This window comes from Heliconius melpomene, chromosome 9 (assembly GCF_056956725.1).
Source record: "Heliconius melpomene rosina isolate 202511_hmr_F chromosome 9, ASM5695672v1, whole genome shotgun sequence".
NCBI classification, from domain to species: domain Eukaryota; kingdom Metazoa; phylum Arthropoda; class Insecta; order Lepidoptera; family Nymphalidae; genus Heliconius; species Heliconius melpomene.
In genome coordinates, this window is record NC_140397.1 from 186,538 (window position 1) to 214,497 (window position 27,960).

Below are 27,960 nucleotides of genomic sequence, written 5' to 3' on the forward strand. Positions count from 1 at the left end.
CCTGCCGCAAACTGGGGTTGCCAGCGTTTGAAATATTTTATTCCGGTTCCGTTTGACTATGAGAATAGACGATGAAATGCGCGGTCTGCCCCATGTTTTAAAGTAAAATATTATATAATAGAAGGTCAATCTTAAAATCAATGTTTATTCTAATTGTTCACCTGTTAAATGATGATTTTAATCATATTAAGTACACGTAGAAAACTATTTAAAGATGAAATCATCCTTATTTTTCAAGTAAAATAATGAATGTATAATATTGAGTCTTTGCAAAATCTATTTTCTAAATACTAATATTTATTTAAATTACCATTTTGAAACAACTAAAATATCTAATTAAATAAATGTTTACAAATATCGATCTACTATAAGCTATTAATATACATACATATACATCATGTTTCCTTAATATAATGAAGGGTGACCATTATTGCGGATATTTTTTAAATTAATTATATTGAAAAATATATTTCAATGAACTCTCTGTCTCTCTCTCTCTCTCTCTCTCTTCATCCTCTACTTGTTTGATTTGACAACGCTTGCCGCAACTTTTTTTTTCTCACGCAACTTTTAATAATTTGCATAGGAAAAAAAAAAATATATAATAGAATTATAATAAACAAAACTAAGTTAGCAAAGATTAATTCCAAGAAAAACTATTCAACTAATAATAACTATTAAAAAATTATAAATAAAAAATTTCACTAGCAAGAACTTGTCCGTTTATGCTGATAGTTTTTAAGGCATTTAGGTCTGAAAGAATTGTTCTTATAATTATAATAAAGCACAATCACTCCTAACGTCCCTAACTTAGTGTAATCAAAACTGAGGCAACTATCCCACTGCCACAATTGTCTAGATTTTATTCTGTATTAGAAGTTATTTACATAGATAAAAATATATAATATTAAACATTAAAGTATACTTACGTTTTGCATTAGAAAATAATTAAAAAATACTTCTTTATATTTTTGTTTTAAAACAATGAACTTTTTGTAACACTGTAAATGATAACCGTGCATTGTGTCACTATTAAAAAAAATGTCACTGTATTTAAAATTCATTTTTTGGCGAAACAATAGCATAATTTTACACTTACTTTTACATTTACTTACAATGTGATAGAATTTAACGAGAGATTCCTCGTTAAATTCTATCACATTTTCACTCCGGCCGCACAAAAAACACATCTTCATTTTTGTCAAGTAAAAACGTCTTTACTCTAAAACGAAAGGTAAGTAACTAAGTAATATGCTCAAAAACAACTCATTTGGCCATCTGCCCTTTTATTGCATTTAGAAACAATACATCTTCGAAAATAATTTTATTGCATGTGGTTTGCTTTGTTTCGCGCTGCAAAATGTTTATCTATAGTAAAAAATAGCGAACTAACTAATTGATATTTGCCGACTCCTGGTCATAAATCGTAAATAGCGTTTATTAGTTATTAGTTATTTAGTATTACTGCCGAATTTTCTTGGAATTAATCTTTGCTAACTTAGTTTTGTTTATTATAATTCTATTATATATATATTTTTTTTTCCTATGCAAATTATTAAAAGTTGCGTGAGAAAAAAAAAGTTGCGGCAAGCGTTGTCAAATCAAACAAGTAGAGGATGAAGAGAGAGAGAGAGAGAGAGAGAGACAGAGAGTTCATTGAAATATATTTTTCAATATAATTAATTTAAAAAATATCCGCAATAATGGTCACCCTTCATTATATTAAGGAAACATGATGTATATGTATGTATATTAATAGCTTATAGTAGATCGATATTTGTAAACATTTATTTAATTAGATATTTTAGTTGTTTCAAAATGGTAATTTAAATAAATATTAGTATTTAGAAAATAGATTTTGCAAAGACTCAATATTATACATTCATTATTTTACTTGAAAAATAAGGATGATTTCATCTTTAAATAGTTTTCTACGTGTACTTAATATGATTAAAATCATCATTTAACAGGTGAACAATTAGAATAAACATTGATTTTAAGATTGACCTTCTATTATATAATATTTTACTTTAAAACATGGGGCAGACCGCGCATTTCATCGTCTATTCTCATAGTCAAACGGAACCGGAATAAAATATTTCAAACGCTGGCAACCCCAGTTTGCGGCAGGAATTTTCCAGGCAACCCTGTTTTATAGTGTTCAGAAAAAAATAAGCTTTAATTTGATATATAATTCATTAAAAAAACACATGAGTGCAAATTATTAACATTTAGTGACATCTTTAAACCAGGCAACCCTAGACTTGCGGCAGACTGAGAGCTGGCAACCCTTAATTTTCCAATTCCTTATGCGATTATCTTTCAAATGATGTGCGATTCATATAAAAAACGTATTGGTGCAATTATCTCCAAAAACGAGTTACGAAAAAATGAAATTAAAGGTGATTGCGGCAGGATTCTTCCAGGCAACCCAGGTGTAATCTGTTCTACTAATCATGTATTATTCATTAATATAGGTTTAATTAAGAAAACTCGTTTATGCAGGATTCAACGGCCGGATCCCAGTCTAAAAATACCCCCACACTATTCTCACATACCTACATGATATCTTAAGTTATTTGGTTAGATTTTTGTCAAGGAGAGATAAATGAACATCTCTTGTTTTGTTTCTTAATTTACATGTGACACGTGTACATGTGAGATCACGTGTGTTGGTTGGACAAACAATATAACACTCGTGTGCAATGTGTATGAGTGTAGACGTCAACCTCAAATTCAAAATAGTGATCAAATAGATCTTTAATTTATTCAAATAGTAAGCACAATTCTGCTAAGAGCCGGCAAGAAACTCAACAGTTGCTCTTTTCTGTAGTGTATATATGTATCTTAACTTCACGCTTTATCCCTAGCGGGGTAGTCAGAGCGAACGGAACGCCAAACGCTACGGTAAATAGATATAATTTATTTATCACACTAGCGGCCTGCCAGCGGCTTCGCCCGCTTGAACTACCTGTTTATTCATTTAATAAACAGAAATTACTGACAGTCATATGTGTTGATGTTAATGACTTATTTAATGTGTGTTAAATGTTATTGATTTGGATTTTATAAATGTAATGATTGCATATTACAAGAAAACCCAAATCGAATCGAATAATCCAATATCGAAATTGATTTCAAAATAATTAAATGAAACAAATATCGAATCGAAAATATTTAATTAAGAACCTCCTCCTTATTTTAAGTCGGTCAAAAATACAGATTTATCACAAACAGATACAGATTTATTATAAGTATAAGTATAGATTGCTTTATATTTACAGGCAAATGCCTTGAGTTCATTCAAATGTCGATAACTCTTTACTTAATGAACCGATTTTGATGAAACAAACATTAGATGTTAAGTTGAGTTAAAACTAAGCATTTGGTTAAAGTTTGAAGTAAATCGGTTCAGCATTTTCGAAGATTAGCGTGATCATACATACAGACAGACAAGAAAAAAAATTTTTGCTTTCTATTATTCTTTTTAAGTGTTCCTCTATCCATTTCAGTCAAAAATATTAAATGTACAGATAAAATATTTTTACTGTTTTATTATATACATAGAGATTATCTGGCAGCTATCCTACATGACAGACAATAGACATTGATATATCATACCATACATCTTTGTCCTGTAAATATTCTTGAACAGTGTAATAAGTTTTGCTTGTATTTTTTCCCAATTTAGAATACATTGCGGAATTTTATTATACCGGTGGAAGAGTCAGCGAACCATTTAAGAAAACAGGATATAGGGTAAAATATTTCAAACCCGTAGCTAAAGAAATTAATCAAGATGCCTCAACAGTTTGGACGATTTTTTTTCATTTCAGGAATTTTATTCATACCTGTATTTTGTGTGACGCAATAACGCATATATACCAATAACGTAAACACTTTTTACTACAAAAAACCTACTAAAAAACTTTTTCATTTTTGGGGAAAAAAATATTTAATTGTATTAGGCTTTTATAGAGTTGTTAAAACTGTGGTTTCATTTAATGTGGTGCTAACACTTCCAGCCTGTACACACACTCAGACTCATAAAAGATTTATTAACTTTTTCGAAACGAAAACTTGGTGTAACTAGCTTATCTTTATTTCTCGTTCCCATCGTACCTCTGTCACTATTTTTACTGATATTGTAAATGTCGGACAAACAATATTACAGTATCTACTAGCGTTGCCAAACTATCGATTGTTTCGCAATCGATAGTTTTAATCTAAAAAAGCCTATGCGATCAATAGTATCGATATTTTCGATAGTATCGATACTATCGATTGTATGCTAATTCGCGATAATATTGAATATGATTCTTAAGCATAGCTACAAGATGAAATGAAAAGAACAAGAAACATTTTTGTTACATTTCTTTTGTTTTTTCATATTTTGGTGAAGAGAAAGATACTATTGTAACTTAGCATGCGATCGATAGTTCACAATAATCGATAGTTCGATACTATCGTTTCCTAGAACTTCAATAGTATCGATAGTCCTACTATCGGACAACTATCGATAGCCTATCGATAGTCGACTATCGATCGGCAACACTAGTATCTACAATAACAATGGATATATAAATATTTCATTTCCTCGAGTGGGGATCGAACCCACAACCAGTCGGTTTTATAGTCACAAATTGTGCCCGACACACAGTCACACAAACAAAAACATTAAACAAATTCAATGATTTAAACAAGTTCAGAAGACGGGGGCTGACGGGCTGTAATACAGATATAATAATATATCCTATACAAATATTTTCGGTTCTAGCAACTCATTGTACTTGTTGTGTCCGTTCTCACCTTACGCGTCTCTATTCACCCCAAATATTAAAATTTTGCTTGTTCACAAATTTTCATTGATATTCGTAAACTTAAAACATAATTGTATTACCAAATGCCTAATACTTATTCATAAATAAGTATTAAGCATTTGTTCACAGGATAATAACATTTTATCACTGAATACATAATATAAAAAACACAACAACATCCTCCTCTTCCATATGGGCGTAGCTTCACATCATGTGTAAATGAAGCGATGAAATGAAAATAAAAATTTAAATATTTCATTTTCTTGAGTGGGATTGAATCAATAAAAAGTCACGTATATAGTGACACACTTGTACCCTTGCACCACGACTGGCCTCAATGTTATAAAATATTCCCGTTTTTGTTTATTCACCCCCGCGGATTCCATTCAGCCCAGTTAATTAAAGGTCATTCATTTAAGAAATAATATTTTGATACTCTGTTAACAATGACAATAAATTTAACTCTGTAAACTTAAATGACTTGTCAAGTTGTCAAATTATCAGGCCGAGTTAAGAAAATATTAAGGCGAATATTATTTTATAATTTTTAGTTGCTAGATTCTTAAAATGGCTGAAATAAAAATAGTAGCAGCAAGTATAGTAAATTTTTTAAAACAACAACTGGAAACCGACACTCTCAGCGTCGACTCCCGGGAAAGTGTCGAGGTTGGCGTACAGTGCATTGAGACCGCTTTCGAGCTGACTCCGGACCAGCTCGCCAAAGGAGTGGACCTTGTACAGCTGGTGAAGCAGCAGCGCGGCGGCGTGTCGCCGGCCGACCGCGCCGAGGCGGAGAAGCTGAAGAATGAGGGAAACGACTTCATGAAGGCGAACTGTCACCGCGAGGCGCTGGAAAAGTACACGCGCGCTATCCAGTTGGACCCGTACAACGCCGTGTACTTCTGCAATCGCGCGGCGGCACACTTCCGCCTGGAGGAGCACGAGGCGGCCGTGGCGGACTGCATGGCGGCGCTGACGCTGCAGCCCGACTACGGCAAGGCGCACGGCCGCCTCGGCATCGCGCTCACGGCGCTGGAGCGTCACGCCGAGGCGCGTGCCGCCTTCGCGCGCGCCGCGCAGTTGGAACCCGACAACGACTCCTACCGCCAGAACCTGCGCCTCGCCGAGGAGCGCGTGGCGGCGCGTGGCGAGCGGCCCGGCCGTCAGCTTGACCTGGGCGGCCTGCTGCAGAACCCCGCGCTGCTCAACATGGCCACCGAGATGCTATCCGACCCCAATATGCAGAACCTGATATCTGGCCTGATGACCACGGCGGCGCCCAACCCCGCGGCAGCCAACGGCGCCGGGGGCATGAACGTGCTGCTTGAGGCAGGGCAGGCCCTTGCGCAGCACATGCAAAGCGCCAACCCTGATCTGGTAGAACAGTTGCGGAGACAAATGCGTCCTCCGGGTGGGCCGGCAGGACCAGGCACGCCGGGCGCACCAGGAGCTCCTGGCGGTAACCCACCACCCTCATCACAGTAAATTGGCAAAAACACTAAACTCATACTGCAAAGGGCAGCAGAGTCCGCAAACTTATATTTATATTATGAAAGATTATCTTTTGAAATTGTATATTGTGCTGTGTAAAATATATTGTTGCTGCGAGTGGGACTCACAAACCTTTGTTTCTTCTTGAGTTCACTTATTTTGCCACAAAATTTGTAGTCTTGTATGGTGTGTTTATTTTACAGAAAATTTCATTTCAAAGGGAATTAAGTTAAGATAAATTTTGTTGAAACAATACATTTGTAATATGTTTATCACTAGTTAGGTAAAATATATGTAGAGGCGACGGGGCACTCCGCCGCGGTGAGGGCTGCTGCGGAGCAGAATGCAATGTTATATTTAGGCGATATACATCATTGTTGCGCTGGTGTTGCTCAGAGTATGTCTCTGGTTACCTGAATATACTACTTAGGATTAACGATTGGTAAATAAATTACTTGGAAAATAATATTTGACCTTATTTAAACAGTACCATGCTTGCATTCATGTAAACAAAATCAACATGGAGTAGTAAATAATGGATGTGGTGTAAATGGTGTAGTACAAATGAAACACAAAGTGCTTGTTTCTTAACTATTTATTACACGTGTGTGTATAATTTACGATAAATACATTTACATATTATTTAATGTTTATGTACACACATACACACAGTAGCAAATGTAAAAATATTGTATACACCTGTGCAGTGCAGGTTCAATACATTTCCAAAAAAATAACATCAAAAACTTTATATTTACATACACATCTCATCCTTCTCGCGGAGTCTTGCGAAGCCTCACCCGCAGTTCAACAGCGAAGGCACTGAACAATGAAATCTAAAGTAAATGCTGCCTCGAAACTAACATGAAGGTCCAAGTAAGTACACAGAGCAGTCAACTCTATTCAGTTTGTTATTATTTGAATTTATTGTAAACTATCTACAATACAACATTTTGTTATTCATCAAAGTGACTAATAGGAACAACTTATGATAACATGTCAATTAAGAGAAGCATGCGGTAGGCGTGAATAACATAAGTTTATATAAGAATTATAATTCATGTACTTAACAATATAAAGAGGAAATGATGTGACATCTCACATAAGTAACGTAGAAATAACTGAAGCACCGTACACGATCGCGTCCAATAAATTAATCGTAAAGCTAGATTTTAGAAATGTAATAACAATAAAAGATTTAAATTAAATGTCTCGAACATTATAATAAATGAATGTTACCGATATCGAAATACTTCAATATATTAAATATTGCCCCAATATTATGCGCTCTCTCCAGACACGCTGTCAGTCGGTCTGTCCCTCGACCGGCGACCGCATCTCCCGACCGCCGCCGTCTCAGCACTTGCTTAGTTAAGCTCAATATTATATAAAATTGCTTTTATCATATCATATATGGTATATATACCTCTATAATACATAGGGGCGGAGGTCGGGAGTCCTTATTCGTGTTTGTTTGTTCGTCACCCGACGTCTCCGCCACACAGACCACGTAAAGGTAAAGGGTAAAGGGAAACCTGTATTTAAGGCATACGAAAAGAAAAACCAGCACACAACTACAAAAACAATGGTAAATAGCTCTCCAAACTAATAAGTAGGTAATATAATTGCTTAAAAAATAAAAGTATAAGGTTAGATAGAAAAGGTGTCCATTGCAGCGGCGACGGCCGGCGTCGTGTCCAACCAACTTGATATGTGCCGCTATCGTCAGTTAATTAAGAAATATTTACAATATTGTCTTTAATAATCCGCAACTACAGGGCAGTGGCAGGACTGCAATGAGGCTCATACATAAATTATGTCACACGAAGTTCATGATGTTTGACCCCGTCCCTGAAACTGTCGCGACTAGCTACATTTGTGAAAACTCTCACTCTCAACAGCAGTTCGTATATAACATTTTGAAATATGAAATTAGGGATGTTTCCCAACCCCTTGTCATAATTCGTCGACCGCCCCCTTCTCCCCTCAACGTTACATCATTTACGTATGAGCCCTACATGTAGTAACCATAGCGACATATCAAGCTGGTCAGTGCTAACATGTGGTTTGCGCGTGTTCATCCTGCAGTATTCAAACGGTGCGGGTTTAGTTCCTCTTGGAGGGAGGCACGAGGTGCGGCGGGAGGTCCGCGGGGAGGTCGTGTCCGTCGATCTTCACTCGTATGAGGTGCATCGCGAGCGCGAACTCCTCCTCGTCGAGGAAGCCGTCCTTGTCGATGTCCGACAGCTTCCAGATCTTGCCGAGCACGGAGTTCGGCAGCTTCGACTTCACCATCTCCGTTTTGGCCGCTGTGGGACAGACGTTTACTAAACTTTAGTCTACAGTGTAGACTCTTACATTATAACTTTATCTTTCAAAATTTGTTTCAATTTCACATCAAATATTCACTATTCATGGCTTCAAAACAAATTATGAACAAAGAAAGGATTTCATTAAAAATCTCTTATCTCTATTCTCTTATGTCTAGCAAATAAAAACAGTTACACTGCTCATTGCATCCAATATAGGACTATATAAGGGTTATAATTAACATTTTAAATATCTTGCGAAAGTATATAAAATGATTTGTTACAAATACCTAACTATATATATCTTTTATATTTATAAAATAAATAAAAGCAACAAACTTAAACTAAACAATAATATCAACAAGTGTGTTATATTGTGTAAACTTATTTTACTCGCCATCAGCTCTGCTGACTACACTGATACAAATATACTGCTGTAAAGGTGACATTAAGTTATACTTAATAAACAAATAGCTTAGATTATAAAATTAAGTAAATATGTCCGGTAGGAACGCAAATTATAAAGATATAAGCGGCGTGCATATCTAAAGCCTGTGAACACTTCGACGAGGAGAATAGAATAAATTGGATGATATATTTGATTTATGATATAGTGCTAGTTGATACAGTTGATTGCATCATTTACTGAATAGAATTGTTTTTCCGTAATAGAAGATATCTGAGTATAAGAGAAAACTAAAATTGAGAACTGTTTGGACCCCCTTCTTAAATATTTTAATCGTTAAAGGAAGATGCCCAATACTTTAAAATATAAACAAGGTTGTGACTTTGACACAATTGAAACACTGATTTAATTTGAACAGTTTCTTCTTCGCCGCCAAAAGTCAGCTCTTTTGCTTTCTCCACCCAAGTGTGCGGGGTCTTCGCGACATTAAACTCTAAATAAAAATTTCCAGTAAAAATATATACCAAGCAGATAAACATGCATTCCGTTGCTATAGTTATCGTTATCAAGTTCATTACTAATAAAAATATGAATTTTATGGAAAATAGCATTTTTTGTGTAATTCCCCTTTTTTCGTTTGTCTTTTCTGTAGCGGTAACGTGAGGATTTACTACTGGGTAGAAATCGTCAAAGTTCCCGCTGTCATGTCTGTTTCTTAAATAAGTTTTTGATCTACTGTCAAGACAAGCTGCAGTGTCGTCAGGAGCCTCCTCCGAAGTGTCATTAAAGCTGTGTATCGAGACAGCGGGGGATAGACTGCTGTCGCCACCGCTCAGTGACGACTCGTTTAGTAAAAATCGGGAAATACTACCATAATTTTGGGTCGCTATCATTAAAATATCCGCGATCTTATCGAAACTATTCTCCTCGTCTTTGTGTTCGTTGTTTTTAAGCAGCATGCAGAGGTCAGTGAGTTGGGAGCAGTTCTGTGTGGCGGCGAGCAGCGCCTGCACGGCGGAATCGACCGTGAGGGCGTGTCTCAGGTGTGGGTGTGTGGTCAGCGCCCTCGCGAGGGCGACCACGCGCGCGTCCTTACCGGCTCCAGTGACCTTGCCGTCGATAGGGTTCAATGACTGGAAGACTTGGTCGTAGTGAGGCTTCTCCTTGCTGCAGATCCACTCGGGGTCCCCGTGACCGGCATCGACGCCCTCGCCCCGCCCGTAGCCGAACGGCGACACTTGGTCTTCTACGCCCTCGAACGCTCCGCCTGGAATATTCAAAGAATTCATTTCAACAAACAGTAAACAAAATGACTAAATAAATTACACATATTTACACTGTTTTGATTTTTGAAATAGTAAACAATTCTATAAAGATGTTGTGAAAACATGGATTTTACAAACACATTTTTCTTTACTATAAAATAAAAGTTTAGCGATAGATACCCAATTCTTCAAACATTGCACATCAAAATACAGCGTTGTTTTTATTCTCAGCAATGACGACAAACGAGAAGCAGAAGTCGTAGTCATCAAGAGTCTCTCTCGACTGAACCAAACAATTAGCACTGATTAGGGGCCTTCGACAATGACAACACTTGACTTGGCGGTACTTGGCTAGCGGGCAGTTCAACAATTGGTAAAGCCAATACTCGTCATTTAAATTATATTATTATTTACAAGAAAGATTTAAATTTAAGAAACAATTATCCATAAATTGTGTTAAAAACTCTTGAACTCTTTTTGACAACGCACGTAGGATAGGTAAATGTAAACGAAGAAACGTACGTATGACCTTTAGGAATTAATAACTTGAGGTCATTGTTAGGTCGCGAAACATTAACCAGACTTGTTTTTTACGTTCAGATTTAAAAAAAAAACACTTTTGCGTTGAAGATAATGGCAAAATAAACAGCAAAAAGTATGGTTATTATTCTATCGATACCAACGGCCATTTTTTTTATGTCTATTCGTAAACATTTGTCCGCTCTCTCACCTGGTGGTAAGTGACGATGTAGACGATGGTGGAGCATGATTCACTCTTGCTTTGGAAAGGGCCAAGTTTTTGCCTAAAAAGGGCCTCTTTTTAGCTGTTCGCATTAAGAAAGTGAACAGTCTGCGAAATGAATCCTATTTATGTTATATAAGTATAACATATACTCTGTTTCCGTATATTTATTATTAGGTTCTTGAATTACAAAATTTAACAAAAAAACGAGAATTATTTTGTATAAAACGGAAACCGAACCATACGTATAATTCACATAATTAATATTGATAGTAAATGTCATTGGAACCAGGTTACACACGACCTCTAACTGGGCACCAACTTTTAACTGATAGCGGTTATCAGGGATCAGAGGGAGGTTACCGCAACTCAGCTTATGTATTATTTGTATTTACATAATACAGATCGCTTATAATACGCTAAATGGGACCTGATGTGGCTCTTCAATGAAGCTTGACTTCTGTCACAGTATACCAGGATAAGTGGCAATATGAAACCATACAGTACTGGACTTTCACAGATAATTTGGGACCCCCCACGATTCGAACGGTAGAGCCGTTGTATGCCCTAATGTGAGCCGTTGTATGTGTGTAACTAATTCAAACAAAAAATACACTATAAAATAATATAGCTTAAAAGCTTGTTTCATATCGAAAAGCAATTTTTTATTTTTGTCCTTGACAAAAATAAAAAAATACTTCTTAAAATTCACCCACAAATTTAGGTCAGTGAGTTTTCTTCAGGCAAAAACAGAAGGTCGTTACGGTGTTGACTTACAAGAATGAGCAGTTTTTATGTGGTGTTCTAATACTGAGTACTCTTGTACGATACCGCTAACACGTTATAGTCCACTACACTAGTTTAATGAGCCAATGTGGCCTAATTAAAAAGGGGTGTGATTGTAAACGCGGCGGTTGTGGTTTAGATTACCACTCGGGAAATGAATATTTTCCGTCCCTCCCCCCCGGTAACAAGAAAAAGCAGCGGGGTTTCACCGCTCTATACGTAATATCTAGAAAATAAAGCAGTGCGTGGAGAACGGAGTGTCTTAACACAAGGTTATGGCTCTAGGATACAGGTTGAAGCTATAAAAAAATGGACACAGATGGATAATCAACGATGCCGCTGCAATAAATGACTGGTTTACTCAACTGCACCACTACTGATCGCGGTACTTGCACTATTTGAAGGAATTACTAAATGATGTTGCAGCATGATTGTGACATGTCTGACACACGCCAGCTGTGGACTTTAGTCTCATTTCTAGTTTTAGTTAGAATAAGTTGTGTTACATTTACGTCTGCAATGAAACGTTACGAGTATCACAGATAATGTAACACATATTAGATAAGTTGTGATGGAGTCGATTTAATCTTTCAATAGATTAACATCACACTCGCGTACTTATGAAGTACCTAAAGGAAAATTCTTCCTTTAGGTACTTCAAATACCTAATTCCTAATAGCGTTTCTTTATGAATAGAATGCAGATTATTTTTATCCTACAAATATATGATCAAAAATAATAAAAAGCTGTCAACATGCAGCATAGGCACGTCACCTACAACTCCTTCGCAGCGGTGTTCGGGCGATCAGGTGGAAAATTACGCAAATAAAAGTCGCTAATGAATAAGCGTTCTACATTACATACAGATTGTTGTAATATGTACTTCTGACGAGTGTCGCCTGGTTGGTAGATACGTCACGTCTCGAGAGATATTACGATGGTTCTTAGAAACACAAATACGTACATTGCACGCAGTCACGTAACCGTAATGAAGAGTGAGTAATCTAGATCGCAGTGGCGCAGTGAAAGTGCAGGAAGAGAGCGTCGCTGCGAGCGCCTGCGCCCGCGCCGCCGCGCCGCGGTGCAGCGTGCGCCGGGAGGTGGATGATTACTTTCATTTAATACAACATTTCTTACGTGTGTAGCACGTTTAGAAAAACAAAATAATTAAACAAATATCATCTTACATAGAATTGTAAATCATTCTTAACGAATCCTCACAAAGTACTATTAACAATCATCACAAACAGTGTATGGGCAGTATATAAGCTATTCTTTTTCTTTTATAATGTTTTTTCAAATGCTTAACGTTTTAATAGGTAGTGCTTCTAGCAAAGAATGGGTCTACGACGAGACTACGTGTAAATATCTTAAGTTCCTACGGTAGTCAAGTGTGAATAGACATGGAAGTGCAAATAAGTCTCATTAGATAACGGCTACATTATGACAATATTAATCATTGCTGACGTGGAGGGGGTGTGGAGGGTCTCACACTACATGTTGTGAATACGAATGAGTGTCTACACACTAAAGGCAGCTGTAGTGTAGATTAGTTTCAATTAACATAAATGAACATAGAATGTACCTACTCACAATAAATACGGAAAATGGTAAATTTGTATAATATAATTACCGCTAAAACAGTTGTTGGTCTTATGCATATTCACTCCAAATGACAGAAGTGTTCAACACGTGGCACGTTACATACTCGTACGTACAGTCAGACACTAGTGTCCTGCGTATCGTCGTCGGGAAACTCAAAGGTAATTGGAGGAGTGCAATTTTGTTGGCAGAATTGGGAATGAAGCCAAGATCCGAGCAGGATACGGGTACCTCGCGCTAAGGAGGAAGCGCGTCCGTCGCCCACGCGCCCTCGCCCCGCGCCCCGCGCCCTCCCCTCGACACGCAAGGGCAAGGTTGCGAGGACAATGTAACAACTAAACTATTTACGTGTCTCCTCATATACGGAAAATATGATGAACTATTTATTATAACAATATGGACACGCGACATGTAAACTATTCACAAACTATACACAATGGACACGCAACAGCGCGGACGACCAGCTCGGTTAGATTGTGGGGATTGATACACCATGAGCGTTTTCATTATTCACCAACAAAAGTTGGTGTCATCACGTGAGTGTGAGTGGTGTGAGTGCCGAAACAATGCTGAGAAAAAATGAAATACAACTCATAGAATTATAATAAGTGAAGGATGATGACATAAATTAAATTTAAATTTCTTTATACTTGTTGCAATTCGACAACTAAAACTTTCGACGAGTCCAAAAGAGAAAATATTAGAATCGATAAATATTTAAAAACTTCCAAAATGTTGCAAAAGCAAGTACGTGATTGAAATAGGAACGATAAGTACAGCACAATAGGCATAGAAACTGTGGGTCTGTTAACTGTCTGCTATCACCGGCTTGTGAGGCGAGGCACGCCGCGGGCCGCGACCAGCCAGCAGCGAGCAGCGAGCAGCCGGCGTCGTAAGGAAGCCTATTGGAAAGTCGGTACGTGCGAGGGCAGCTCCCGACACACACACATAGTCATAGTTTAATTAAATACCAATTAAGTTTAGAGCGTGGTGGCGGACAAGCGCCGACCCTATGCAGTGGATTATATTATGTAATATATACATATTCTTTATAGCTAATACTATTACATTTTTTTTGTTATAGATTAAAAATGATCGTAGTATTGATAGCTTATCCTACTAATAGTATAAATGTGAAAGTTTGTGAGAATGGATGTTAGTTCCACTTTTACCCAAAATGTAATGAACAGAATTAGATGAAACTTTACAATAATGTAGGTAGCTTAATATACCAGAATAGAACATAGGTATATGTAAAGCTTTATTTAGCAACAAGTTTAAGCGGTCGCTAGTATTATAAAATTAAAAATGTAAATGAAGCCAAACGCAATACTCTCACGCTTCTCTGTCGAGAACAACGGCACGCAAGTGTTTTCGTCATCAATCGCCGCTCGTAATGCAAGTCGCACGATGCAATACGAATTCTTCGCACGGAGGACCGCAGCCCTACATACTGGTGCGCCCGCACCGGGACTATCTGAAGGGATTGTGCACTTGCGCCGCGACTGGCCTCTAGTTAGTAATTCATCATACCATATTATGAGGTTTTCGAATCAGTATGACATCTTAATAAATACCTACAAAACAGCAATAGCTACTTAGCTATTATACAACATACAGGTCAACAGTTTATATGAGTACGTACAGCGCATACCCACGTATGCGGCCGTCTGGTTCCTGTATTTATCTCATCTCAGACATACACTCGGGAAGTTAAGTTCAACTCACTCATCTTGACTTTTTAAAGCGTTTATAAAAATAAGTAAAAGAAATATAAATAATTTAATTAAATTTAACCACGTGTAATAAAAAGTGAGTTTAGAATATAATTGAGGTTTGTTTGTATAAAACGATGCGTCGCCCGCATTCAACACGTCCGAGGGCGAGGTCTTTGCTCTACCAGCGGTTATTATACTGTAATGCAGGTTGGCCCTACAACTTGGGAGTGCCTGTACCTGTAAATCTTTTACATCACGATATATTTCAATATTTGTGTTTAAAATTTCAAACTAAAATATTAAGGACATTAGAGGTCTCTTACGCCTTAATGTACGTTATTAGTCATAGTTGTCATATGCAAAAGTATGTACGCAATATTAATTCCATAATTACAACCTTCAATGCAGTGGGAGGATAACTGAGCGAGCAGTTAGCTAAGGTAATAGCCGAAGAGTTCAATGTAAACATTATATTTATTAATAATAAGTAACGACTAAGCAACACGACAGCGTGGACTTGAGACGAGCGTTACGAGTACGTATCAGTATGCAGCGCGGCGCTAATGTCTTCGAACAACAATCAACATTGCTGTTGAAACCGTATCACACGACTCTGACTCACCGCGCACTCGTCCACTCACTACTGGAACACAATTAACATTCACCGTGCGATCCTGTATTTTTATATCAGTATCGGTCCATATAAAAATGCGAGCCGTTCGAAATCCTTATTTGATTCACACTAATTCAAGTCAATCTAAACAAAATGTGCTTATATTTGAGCTCATGTGACGCTTATGACAAAACGAGTAAAACTAAATATAACATTAAGCCGAATATTCACAATATTTGCATATAATTCGCCACCGTCAGCCGTCGTTGTGCGACATTCAGCTCGCGCGCGCCCCGTATCGCACTTCCGACCACCCGGCACCACGCTCCGTGACCACATCACTGACGGGAAACTGTTAACGTATCTTAACGTACGAGGTGTGTTCAAAAAGTAAGGTGACTTTGTATTTTTAAGAAAAAATATTTATTTATTTATCAATATTTATGTTGTCCCCTTCAAAGTAATCCCCCTCAGATACAATACACTTATGCCAACGGTTTTTCCAATCGTCAAAGCACTTCTCATAAGCACTTTTCGGTATAGCCTTGAGCTCTTCCAGCGATGCAGTCTTTATCTCTTCAATCGTTGCAAATCTCCGTCCTTTCATAGGTTTCGATATCATAACCATATACCCATGATTCGTCACCAGTTTTGTGACGAATCCCTTTTGACCAATGACCCTTTTGAGTAAATCTGGGTCGTCGTTGACGTCATTCAACAGTTCTTGAGCGATGCTCATGCGACGGTTCTTTTGGTCAAAATTTAGCAATTTCGGAACAAACTTCGCTGACACACGTCTCATGCTCAAAACGTTAGAAAAAATTTCATGGCACGAGCCAAGCGATATACCAACATCCTCAGCAACTTCTCTGATAGTGATTCGACGATTTTCCAGAACAATTTTCTTCACTGCTTGAACGTTTTCATCAGTTGTTGACGTGCTTGGGCGTCCAGAGCGAGGCTCGTCATTGGCATCTTCCCGGCCATCTTGGAAGAGTTTGTACCACTTGTAAACATTTTTTTTACTCAGAACAGTTTCACCGTATGCCACTGTCAACATTTTAAGTGTTTCGGAGCACTTTATTTTATTTTTTACACAAAATTTGATGCAAATCCTTTGATCCATATTTTTCGATAGCAAGAAATCGCCGAGCACGCAAAACACTTATAACCTTTACGCCTCTCCCAACCAAACAAAAAATGCTATACACTTGAAACTTGGTACAGATGTTCGGGAAGAGTGTTCCAACATAACAAAATAAAAAAATCGATAATCGAAAGTACGTTGCCCGCCAAATTTGAAAAGTCACCTTACTTTTTGAACACACCTCGGATAACATATTCGTTACCTGAATATTCCTGAATGTAGTTTAAGATTGCATGTTTACTTTTTGGTAAATCATATCTACTAATATTATAAATGTTAATGTAAGTATGTTTGTTACGCTTTCACGCCAAAAGTACTCAACCGATTATCATGAAACTTTGTATACATATTCTTAGAGGTATTAGAAAGGACACCTTTGAGTTTGTAGTTAATAATAAAATACAAATTAATTATCATTATACAATCTTACAGTACTGTTACCTGTATGTACGTAATTATAAGCCAGTCCTAGTAATAAATCGTATGTAAAGCGCTCCAAATCCAACCAGACCAGCTCTAAATAGCTAACTGTAACAGGCGGAAATGAATAAACAGTTATGAATGAAATAAATAGGCAATCCGGTCACTGTCAATACCAACTTGTCCGAAGGTAACTCCAGCATCAGATCGCCGTATCGGTCGCCACAAAAGGATCGGTGGACACAATGCGACTCATTGAGAGCAAGTGGGTCGCGGACAGGGAGCCGCGACTGCCGCGCCGTGACGTCACACGGCACTATGGGAACAATGCCCTGCGTAAACAATCGCCGCTATGTGGATGACGCTATGTAACTATTAGAGGATCTATATATCTTGTCAACGTAAATTGTTTAAAAATTTCGATTATAAATGTAATAACGAATTAAATAAAGATATCGAGTTATTTATAAAGATAAAAATAATTTCTGTTCATTTTAAATGAAATAATCACACACATACATCAATGTATGATGTAATAAGATGAATATGTGTTCATGGCAATAGGCGAGCCAGTTAGACTGAAGTGCAGTGCTACATTAACATGTAAATACAATACGAGACCTTCACTCGGGGACGTATGCGATCAAGATAAGTTAAAGTTATAGATTAATAGATTGAAATTTGAGATCAGTTGGTACGATTAAAACAAAGCGAAATTAAATGACTGTAACAAACACTATGCAGAAAATAATAGTTCAACCGAAAGAATGCCGTGCTGTCCTAGTCCTAGATCGATATTTACGTCATATTATTACTTTCATTTCGTGTAAATAGAATATGTTATAGTACCTGAAGTATATATTCAAATGTTTCAGCCCTACGAGTGTACTTACAAAGGGAGCTTTTGTTTTTGTAGAAGTCATTGTTCACATCCATCAAGCGCGCCAACTCTACAGTTTGCGACACTACCGCTACCGGCCTAATTCACGTTAGTTACGTAAGTTAGTTACGCGAGCTGGTTAATTCCTAATACCTCTTCCGGTGATTAGACGTGTCGGGCGCAAACTAAAACTGTAATATACGATAGGCGCGGCGGGACAAATGTACGTAGACGAGGTGAAACTTCCTCTTCAATTCACTTTAGTATGCAACGAAAATTGTCGCTAAATTAACCAGGATGTGACTGTGTATAACTAGCGACCCGTCTGCGGCTTCACACGCTTACACTATACAATTTTTTATTGAAAAACTAAATTATGTTTTTTTAAATTTTTTTAGCTTCATTTAAAAAAACTGAGTGTAAAAACACTCCGTTACCATTATCTAAAGATCTAAAAGGACCCGCAAGTTAAGAATGGAGCATCTTCAGATAAGGTCTTAACGATATCTTCTCTCTCATTGCCCTGCTAGAGGCGAATGACAAATTATAAGTAGTCTTGTGTTATGTGCCGCATACTAATGAATTTAATTATAATATTGAAATAGTATATTTAATCTAAATTTTTAATCTATAGAAAGTAAACAGTGAATGAGTTTACATAATGGTAAAAGTTTCAATTGTTTCCTTATCAGGTTGTCAGTAACCCATGTATGTATGTGTGTATGTGTGTGTGTGTGTATTAACAATTACACGTACAGACGTACAGTGTACATGCAATAAAATATATACACTTAAAGGAGCATCGTATCGTAACTTTCACTGGCGCTGTGCAGTATGCCGTATGCGGTATGCAAGTCTGTAATAAAACTACTTTGATAACAAAAACAATCAATTTTCAGTAGGTAACAGGTATTACAACTATCGAACATTGTTCTATTACTTAATAATATTTTTAAATACAAAATGTTTATTTCTAGTCAATAAACATGCCTATGTGTAAAATACTCAACTCTAAATAGGATTTCTTAAACATAAACTATGAAAACTCGTGCCAGTAATAGCAAATAACATTTTAGCTAAAACTTCTGTAATACTTATATTTCTCATAAATATATACTTTTGACTTATAAAAATCTCAATATCTCAATATACAATAATCTAGATTCTAGACTGTCGGAGAGGGCTCTCGCCTTCGCCGTTATTTATTGAGGTCGACTATGAGCTGTATCTACTAGCACCCGGCGTAACAATATTTAGGTAACGACGCCCAAATATGTAATGGGACGTGTCACTTTCAATCAATTATTGATTAAATACGAAACGTCCGTCAATGGTGCAATGGTGCAACCTACTCTACGACTGGCTACGACGGCCTCTTCTATTAAATAAATAAAATATATTTTTTCATGCTTTGTCCTCTATTTAAGACAACGTCGTCCACTTTCCGTCCGAATTCGCGACACTGCGAGGTTGACCCTCTGTCTACGTACAGCAATCATGCGTAAAATTAATAAAAACATTTATTTAATAGTTTTATTATGTTTAGGACTCTGGCTAAGTCCACTTGTACTAAACGACACGACATACCTACCTATACAACGGCGGCGCCATATAAGTAAGTACTCTTGAGGATGTTCAAATGTGACTTACTGGTACTAGCTATAGCAAGTCAAAAACAACATATAAAATCAGGTTCACGCTGTATTCCGCACACAGCAGGGTAGGCAGAGGGAACCTATTCTGGAGGCCTCGACACCAGAGCGAAGAAATGGAAATATAAACGTAAATAAATATTTCACTTCCTCGAGTGGGGGATCGAACCCGCAACCGTCGCGTTAGTCACGTAGTTGGTATATTACTTTGATGGTCGAGAATGTAAGCAAACGATTGCCCCTAATTACGCTTCCGTATTAGCGTAGTGGTCGCAACGACCGAGCGACGACGACATGAGACCTACATACTATATACGTATACTCGGCACATTATATACATTAGTATCTTTTACATTTAAATATTAAATAAATATTTACTCATTTCCGTTTTCCTGCTCGGTTGAACACTCGACTGTTTTACTTTCTAGGTTCGAATCTAAATCACAGACAAGTCAAGACAACAAATTTTAAAAATAAAATGTATTATGATGTATGAGTTAAGATATCGGTTGTCACACGTCACTGTTACAAACATAATGTATTATTTGTGTAGTAATGAAAATTCGAGCTTAAGATTGCTTAATCGATAAAACCCAGTGTAAGACCGATTACTAAGAACCGCATTGATTGCGTAACACCCTACGCGAGTTACAGATGCGCCCGAGTAGCGAGTACTGCGCCGCAGGTACAGGTTCAAGTACCGGTTTGGGGAAAACACACATGCGGAAAATGACACGTCACGTCAGTGCGTTGTTTAATTACATCGTCGTCGTTGTTTAATTACGAACATTTTGTAATTGCGAACATACTTACTAAGTGAAACTTTTGCAGTTTAACTTTTTAACTTAACGAAAAATATATAACTTTTAAATTTAAATAAAAATAGATTGTTTTTAATAATACAGGTATTGCAATTTGAAATTTAACGCCACAGTTGCACACCACAAGCACAATATTCCTAATTTTTCTAAATGTCTGTATGTATGTGACGTCATATATAACAATATATGACGTCACATACATACAAATAAGCGAGTATATACATAAGTATAGTTTCTTGTGGAAAATCCCCATAGAATGTTATTATTAATAGTAATACAATAGTTACTTATATAATAAGTACCTATTTACGGTGTGGTGCTAAAAGTCATAGACGTGAAGGCTAGGTAACACTCTAGTTAAGTTAAATAACAACAGAGTTAATTAAGATTAACACGAGACAAATAAGTTACTACACAATCTGATCTACTATGTGATTATATTAATCATAATTTAGGTAAAGACTATTTTGTAAAAAATATGTTAAGACAACATATTAATAAAAACGACTAAAGCTGCTAAATTAAAAAAAAAACATAAACAAATTAATTAAATACATTTTGCCCCACACATGGTCAATGAAAACACTAATAAATATTTATTTAGAGAAGATAGTACTGACAGCGTTTACGGGAGTCGTAAACAATGCGCACATGGGCTCAATCACGTGAGGAAATTAAATGGAAATCCCATACCATATGATTTTACAGTTAGATTATATATATTGATAGTTTTACCGAAAGAAGGCAAATATTTCAAACATAATTATATACAAATGCTCACTACTTTAATATTTGTACTAGATTCGTACCACAGATTGTTCATAAGATATTACTTTAATGAGGGGCTTCTGTTTATTTTATTGATAGACAGTTGCTTATGTATGCAAAAATTTATACTAAAATTAGAAATTTCGAAGGCAGGACAAACAAAGCGTGAAAAGCAGCATCACAACCACATACACATACGACAGAAGTCCTAGGCCCCGGTACCCCGCACAGCCACCTTACCTGCCAGGAACCCGCGCTTCGCGTGCAGGCGGCCGACCACCGCCGCCACCGCGTCGCCGTGACCGCCTTGAGGAAAGACCAGCTTTACTATGCATGCATTACACGCTATAGCCCTATGGGTACGTGCTACTCTGTTATTGACTCCAAGCGAATGTTATGTTAGGGTGAGTTGAGTGATATGGGGGCACTTTTAGATAAACAAATCAACACACAAACTCATTTCATGCAAAAAAATACAAGACTTTCAAAGCTACCACTATTTTACTTATTTAAATGGTGATGTTTTACGTTGTAGTTTAAATATGTCTATCATCGTAAAGTCTATAGTTTTTCGTGTAAAATTATTATAAAATTGAATTTGAATGATATTACATTTCACTTATTTACAGTACTATAAGCATATTAATTTAATATCAATTTATGGACAAACTATTGAACAAACATTCCTTATTTTTATCAATTGTAAAGTGAAAGATAACGCCGAGTGCGCCGCGCGTCGCTGCGGGCACGCCCTGCGCCCATGACATCATTGACATTGGCGAATTTATACAAAACATACTTACATATTGAGAGTTATTGAAAATTAGTTTAATTCGCACACAAACAAATTGGGATGCGACAATATTCCGAACGACACCACTCTGGCACAGTGGTCGAGTGGGGATTCGAAGCGATAATCACCAACAAGAATGCCTGAACAATTAAATTCTTTCATAAAAAAATCCTTCGGAATAAATTACAATTAACACTTTGTGCTTGAAATCCAATGAGGAAAAGAAAATTCTTCGTAAAAAAAATTGTGAGTCACAATTGAAATCGTAGCTGAGTCAGAATTATTCGAGTAATTCGTTTCTTGAAGTGTCATTTACTTTACACAGGTATGCAGGTACGCGTGTTGTCAGCAACGTTACTCAAATATAAACATGTATTTCACAATATTCAGTAAAAAATTGTGCCTCTAGTTATATAATTTAGAAGCACGCGCGTATTTACATATTATTCTGAAACTATTCTATATCTGAAACTAGTTTTGTGACAGACGGAAAATGCCGCCAACGCGTCCCGACACATCCCAACAGGGATGACGCCGGCGCCGGCGCCCGCCCCCGCCCCCCGCCGCCCGACACCAATATAGGTTATATTAGTTACAACTAATTTATATGCAACTACCGTTACGATACAAAATTGTGACGAAAAACAATTACTAAATATAGCCGGTATTTTGATTTTAAAGTGTTTTTTTAATCAGAGAATACACACTACATACATAACTATTAGGTGACGTCAGTGCTCCATTTAAACATTATTCGCACCGATATTTTCATAAATAAATGTATTATTAGAAAGATATGAACACATTAGTAAGACGTAACGAGATAAAACGACACGAATGACGTATAAAGGTCACGGCAATGACCTTACGCAGGTCAGGAACGAAGATGTAGTCTGTAGGAGCGCGACGGCCTTAGTGGTGCCCTACCGCCACGTATTTATACATGCACAATAAATACACTTTTTTGGTTCTAAGAAAAAATCCTTTGGAGCAGCTACAGACAATATAGATTCAAATTCAATCACGTATACTGACGATACGAGAATGACTTAATGCTTAATCACAACCATCTTCGATATTTGTTCATTCTTACAATACTTTATTCTATAAAGTACAATTATTTCCATTTCTAAATTACTCAGTTAAAAGTGAAATCGTAATTAGTAAAGCAGTAAGAACAATGCCAATTAAGAGGTCGTCGCGCTCGAAGCAGGTCAGGTCAACTCTTAATGTCTGGTAAAAATTCATTTATATTTATATGGCAACATTAACACGAGAAAAAGTAAAAAATATTTTAAATTTGTGGCGACGAAACTGGATGTAAAACTTGAATGTAATACCTATTATTTATAATAGATATTATATAATAGAAAAAAAACGCATTGTTATAATTTTTTCTATTAAGTAATAATTTATTTTTTAATTCTTTACCGTAGGTAAAACAGGTATTTAAGGGAAGCATCAAGTTTCATAGTGGTAGCATTGCGACATAACCACACGACATGCTGTCACACGAACGAGCTCACCTATGATTGTTAGTGCACTCTATGAAGCGGCAGACAGTAATAGACACAATGGCTAAAATAACCAAGTGGTTACCAACTAATATGAGTTTTACTATATTTTAGTGACGGTCGCCTCAACTCGCCGTTACAATCTTTGAATAAACAATAGGTGCGAGTACTAAAGTTTATTGACTTTCTATTTAAACGGTATGGAGAAAAAGTTTTCTTTACGCATATAACGGCAACAATCACAATACTGTAATATAATTATATCAAAAATGTAAGCGAGATTTTTTTAATGAGTCTAGAAAATCTTATTGGAATTTAGGAGTAGACTAGAGGATCATTTAAAATGATATTTGTTAAGGAGAATTAACTTTTTTCCAACTAGTATCTTAGAGGTGCTTTTGTACAATTAAAGTGTAAAGATATACTATTCAATTGTGCAAAAAAAAAATTAACCATTTAAGTACAACATTGGTCATAAAGCAGTAAAGTATATCATACCATTTTCATCATGACTTATCAGTTTATTTGAAGATGTTTTATCATAATTAAACCGTCAACTTCAAATATGCACAAAACTAACAATGACCTAAGCAGGCTTAAATATGCAAACATAAGTGACAAAATGTCTGTAACTGAATTGTTGAAAAAATGGCAGAATCTGTTATGTTATAAATATAATAAAATATCGAACATTTATAAAGATATTAGGATAAATAACTAGAATTACATAAAAGAAAAACAGGCTCAGCAGAGGATACCTAATGTTTAGACATTCCTTTGTACCACCTAATCTAATCTAATATATATAAAAGGACTTGTCCTCACTGACTGAGGTAAGACGCACGCACAGCCGTAACCGCTGTGCGTAGAAACGTTAAATTTGGACAAAAGTTTACTTTCGTAATCCGGACATCCACTAAGAAGGGATTTTGTAAAATTTTAACCCTAAAGGGGTGAAATAGGGGTTCAAAGTTTGTATGGAAAATCGGCACCGATTTTTATAAAATTTGAAATTTATATTTTTAAAAGTATTTAATTGAACACGTGTTTCATCGTTTTCTAGAATTCTCCCCCTTGCACCCTGCAAATAAGGGATTGAAAGTTTGTATAGGTTTTTTTTAAATCTTCACCAATTTTTATAAAATTTGAAATTCAGACTCTCAAACATATATAATTAAACATATGATTCATGGTTTTCTAGAATTCACCCCCTAAGGGTGCAAATAAGGGGTTGTAAGTTTGTATGGGAAAATTCTTAAATCGCCACCGATTTTTATAAAATTTGAAATTTAGACTCTTAAAAATATTTCATTGAACACATGTTTCATGGATTATTAGAATTCACCCTTAAATACGCAAGCGAAGCTGCGCCCGTCCGCTAGTTTTAATATAAGCCAATTTATGAGATATGAAAAAAATTTAAAACAGAATATTACTTTATATAAGTGAGGCCAGTTATTGTGCTGGGGCACAATGTGTGACTATAAATAATAAAAATTCTTTATTTGTTCAACAGATTTTACACAGGAATAATTGTTATAGGGATCTCCTTTTAAGCAAGTAATGCCTGTATTAGGAGACTCCACTCTTCTAATACAATATCTATGATCTGTTTCAATATTATAAACAAAAAAAACTTTACAACTAATATAACTGTGACTGGAAACGATATAGGTTGTGGGTTTGATTTGGAAGAAATAAAATATATAATATTATCATTTTTTCACTCTGGTATCGAAGCAAATCTCGGCGTTGAGTTCGGCCACTCGACATACAATGTCTCTAGAACTCGGCGGAAATGAGGAACAGAGTGTATTAACACTAGGTTCTCTATGCAGACCCTGCTGCTGTGCAGGATAATGATGTTAAAAAAAGTAATTTTTAACATCATTATCCTGCACAGCAGCAGGGTCTACATTTCTTTTAATTCTTGGTTTTTATAATCAAAAAATTGTTATACCAAATGAAAAATCATTATTATTAAAAATATATTATTAAAAAATCATCAAAAATAGGTATTAAGTAAGTATTGTAGTAACAATGACTGTATCCATTGTTTATCTTATGATAACAGCTTATTCAGGTCAATATCTAGTGATAAGGAATACTTTCAGACCAATGGCGGCAGTTGCTGGGGCACTTTACAAGTACTGCCTTGTAATGTACTAATTGTAATAGCAATATACATAGAATGTGAGTTGATGTCAGAGTTGCTTGCCTTTTGAGGAAGTTATTGTAAATTTTTAGTAATTTAAAATTTGCTGGTTTTTTTGACATAGATTATATTAATGTACCTTCTGAGTAAATAATTTGCAATTTGGAAAAGTGGATGTTTGGAAAATTGTTCTTTAGGATAATTAAGAATTATTACTTAACAAATTTAAGACAAATGGGAATTATGCTTGAAAGTGAAGTGTAGAAAAGACATACTACACAGGAATACATGATAACAATCCAACCATCATTTGGTTGAAAACATTTTAAATTATCATCTATGGCTCTCTTTAGACATTATCAATTGAGATTTTGATTGACTAACATCTTCTATGAAGTATGTCATGGAGTGTGAGGAGCAAGTTCAGACACTCAGGTTGGGTCATAGTAGTTTGGACATGCAGTTGATTGATGTCTGCGTAATGTTCTAGTCTACATATCACATTTTCTATAAAATTTATGTACATTTTTTTTATTATTATTTATTATCCATAACATATACATTTTATAATATCTTCAAAGATATTCAGCTTTAAACAATGCTACTTGAAGTAATGAAATATGAACATTGAACAATTGCTTTACAGGTGAAACAGTTATAAATTGTACTCACCCTTGATAAGAGGCTCCATTACAACATTGATATCTTCTTGCGGGATCATGTCCATTAGTCGAGCAATATCAGTAGCCAGCATATGGTCTACCACTTCAAGCAATTTGGGCTTCAGTGGATGGAACTTGGTGAAGTCATGATTAGCCAGAGTTTCTTGCATTTTTTTGATATCAGGGAAGTCTCCAGGTGAAATTTGCTGCTCTCTTTGGATTCTATCATACACTTGACCTAAATTTTTTATGAGGTCCTTCTTTTTACCATCTTTTCCAAACATTGAGGGCATTTCTTTCCTTAATTCACTAACTATGTATGCATGAACTTTAGCAAGTCGCGCTCTTTTGATTAAATCATTTAATTTACGTAAGGCAGCATTTCTAGGGAGTGATTGCATATCTCTAAATAAATCTTGCTCTTCATCTTCAAATAGCCGTCTGTTAACGTCATAACGAAGAGGCTGGTCCCAAAATGAACCTATGTACACACGAGCTACCTCTGGTGTCTGCAGAACCTTGCCCAGTGACCACATAAGAGCGCCGTAAACACGCATCAGTTGCTGATGGTCGATCATGTCCGCCTTGTTTAACACAATACGAATTTTATCATCGTGACCTCTCAGCGCTTCAATACTTCGTCTGAATTCATCTGAAATATCTAATTTGTGGGCGTCAAACAGCAAGATGATTCGGTCGACACGCTCTGCGAACCATTCTAGAACGCCGGTAAAATCATATCCTCTGTCCACGCGTTGCTTTTCGCCCGATAATATACCGGGTGTATCTACTATGGAAATCCCACGAAGCACCGGAGAGTTCACCGTGGAGCATTGGAATCTGTTAAGGAAGGCGTTTCCGAATTTGCTCAAAGGGCGGAACTGTTTCTTTGGGTCTACGACAAGTGCATTTCCAGGGATCATACCTTCCTTTTCGTCGAACATGACCGCGATGAACCTGTCCGTGGTGGGCTCAGGTCCAATACGAATTCCAGGAAAATCTCTTTCTAGCAAATATTTGATAAACGTAGTTTTACCCGTTGAGTACTGACCGACCAGCAGTATCATAGGTTTAGCATCAAAGTCGGGGTCTTCCAGCTGTGGGGAGTGGAAATCGTGAAACTGATAGTGCAACTCGAGTGGCAACAGTTTCGTCTTATAAATTCTTTTGAGACCCTCCACGACATTCTCGATACTTTCTGTTTTTTCACCTTCTTTCTTGAGCCAGCTAAACATGATTGCAGCTGTAACTTTCTAGTATAAAGTGTAAATTATTGTCACTAATGCACTCACTGCACTACTTCATTAAAAAAATTATAACAAATTCAGCAAGACCACCGCGATCATCCTCTTTCATAAAAATGAAATGAATGACGTGTTTGACATAACTGACTCAA

The 27,960-nt window shown here is 36.4% G+C and overlaps 2 protein-coding genes across 3 annotated transcripts; one reads left to right on the top strand and one right to left on the bottom strand.

Annotated features, from left to right (window-relative positions):
* The first annotated feature begins 5,262 nt into the window (after nt 1–5,262).
* LOC146536071 (small glutamine-rich tetratricopeptide repeat-containing protein beta-like) lies at nt 5,263–6,777 on the top strand. The gene has a single exon (XM_085190021.1). It carries the CDS (start codon nt 5,388–5,390, stop codon nt 6,303–6,305), a length of 918 nt encoding a protein of 305 aa, XP_085046147.1. The 5' UTR covers nt 5,263–5,387; the 3' UTR covers nt 6,306–6,777.
* Nucleotides 6,778–6,891: 114 nt separating this feature from the next.
* On the bottom strand, nt 6,892–27,953 carry Past1 (putative achaete scute target 1). 2 transcript variants are annotated; one of them, XM_085190011.1, is made up of 4 exons: nt 26,575–27,946; nt 21,681–21,746; nt 10,123–10,293; nt 6,892–8,620 (listed from the first exon to the last, which is right to left on the bottom strand). In XM_085190011.1, the coding sequence occupies exons 1-4, from the start codon at nt 27,797–27,799 to the stop codon at nt 8,418–8,420; spliced, it is 1,665 nt and encodes a 554-aa protein (XP_085046137.1). In that variant the 5' UTR covers nt 27,800–27,946; the 3' UTR covers nt 6,892–8,417. The 2 variants fall into 2 exon arrangements, with proteins under 2 accessions (XP_085046137.1, XP_085046138.1); XM_085190012.1 differs by lacking the exon at nt 21,681–21,746 and having other exon boundaries at nt 26,575–27,953.
* Between the last annotated feature and the right edge of the window lie 7 nt (nt 27,954–27,960).

Excerpts from the sequence above, each read along its gene's own strand:
- LOC146536071 (XM_085190021.1), top strand. The coding sequence starts at position 5,388 with ATGGCTGAAATAAAAATAGTAGCAGCAAGTATAGTAAATTTTTTAAAA.
- Past1 (XM_085190011.1), bottom strand. The coding sequence starts at position 27,799 with ATGTTTAGCTGGCTCAAGAAAGAAGGTGAAAAAACAGAAAGTATCGAG. Across the intron at positions 21,747-26,574 it reads AATGGAGCCTCTTATCAAGG|GCGGTCACGGCGACGCGGTG; the intron begins GTGAGTACAATT and ends TCTTTCCTCAAG. Across the intron at positions 10,294-21,680 it reads GAAGCGCGGGTTCCTGGCAG|GCGGAGCGTTCGAGGGCGTA; the intron begins GTAAGGTGGCTG and ends TGAATATTCCAG.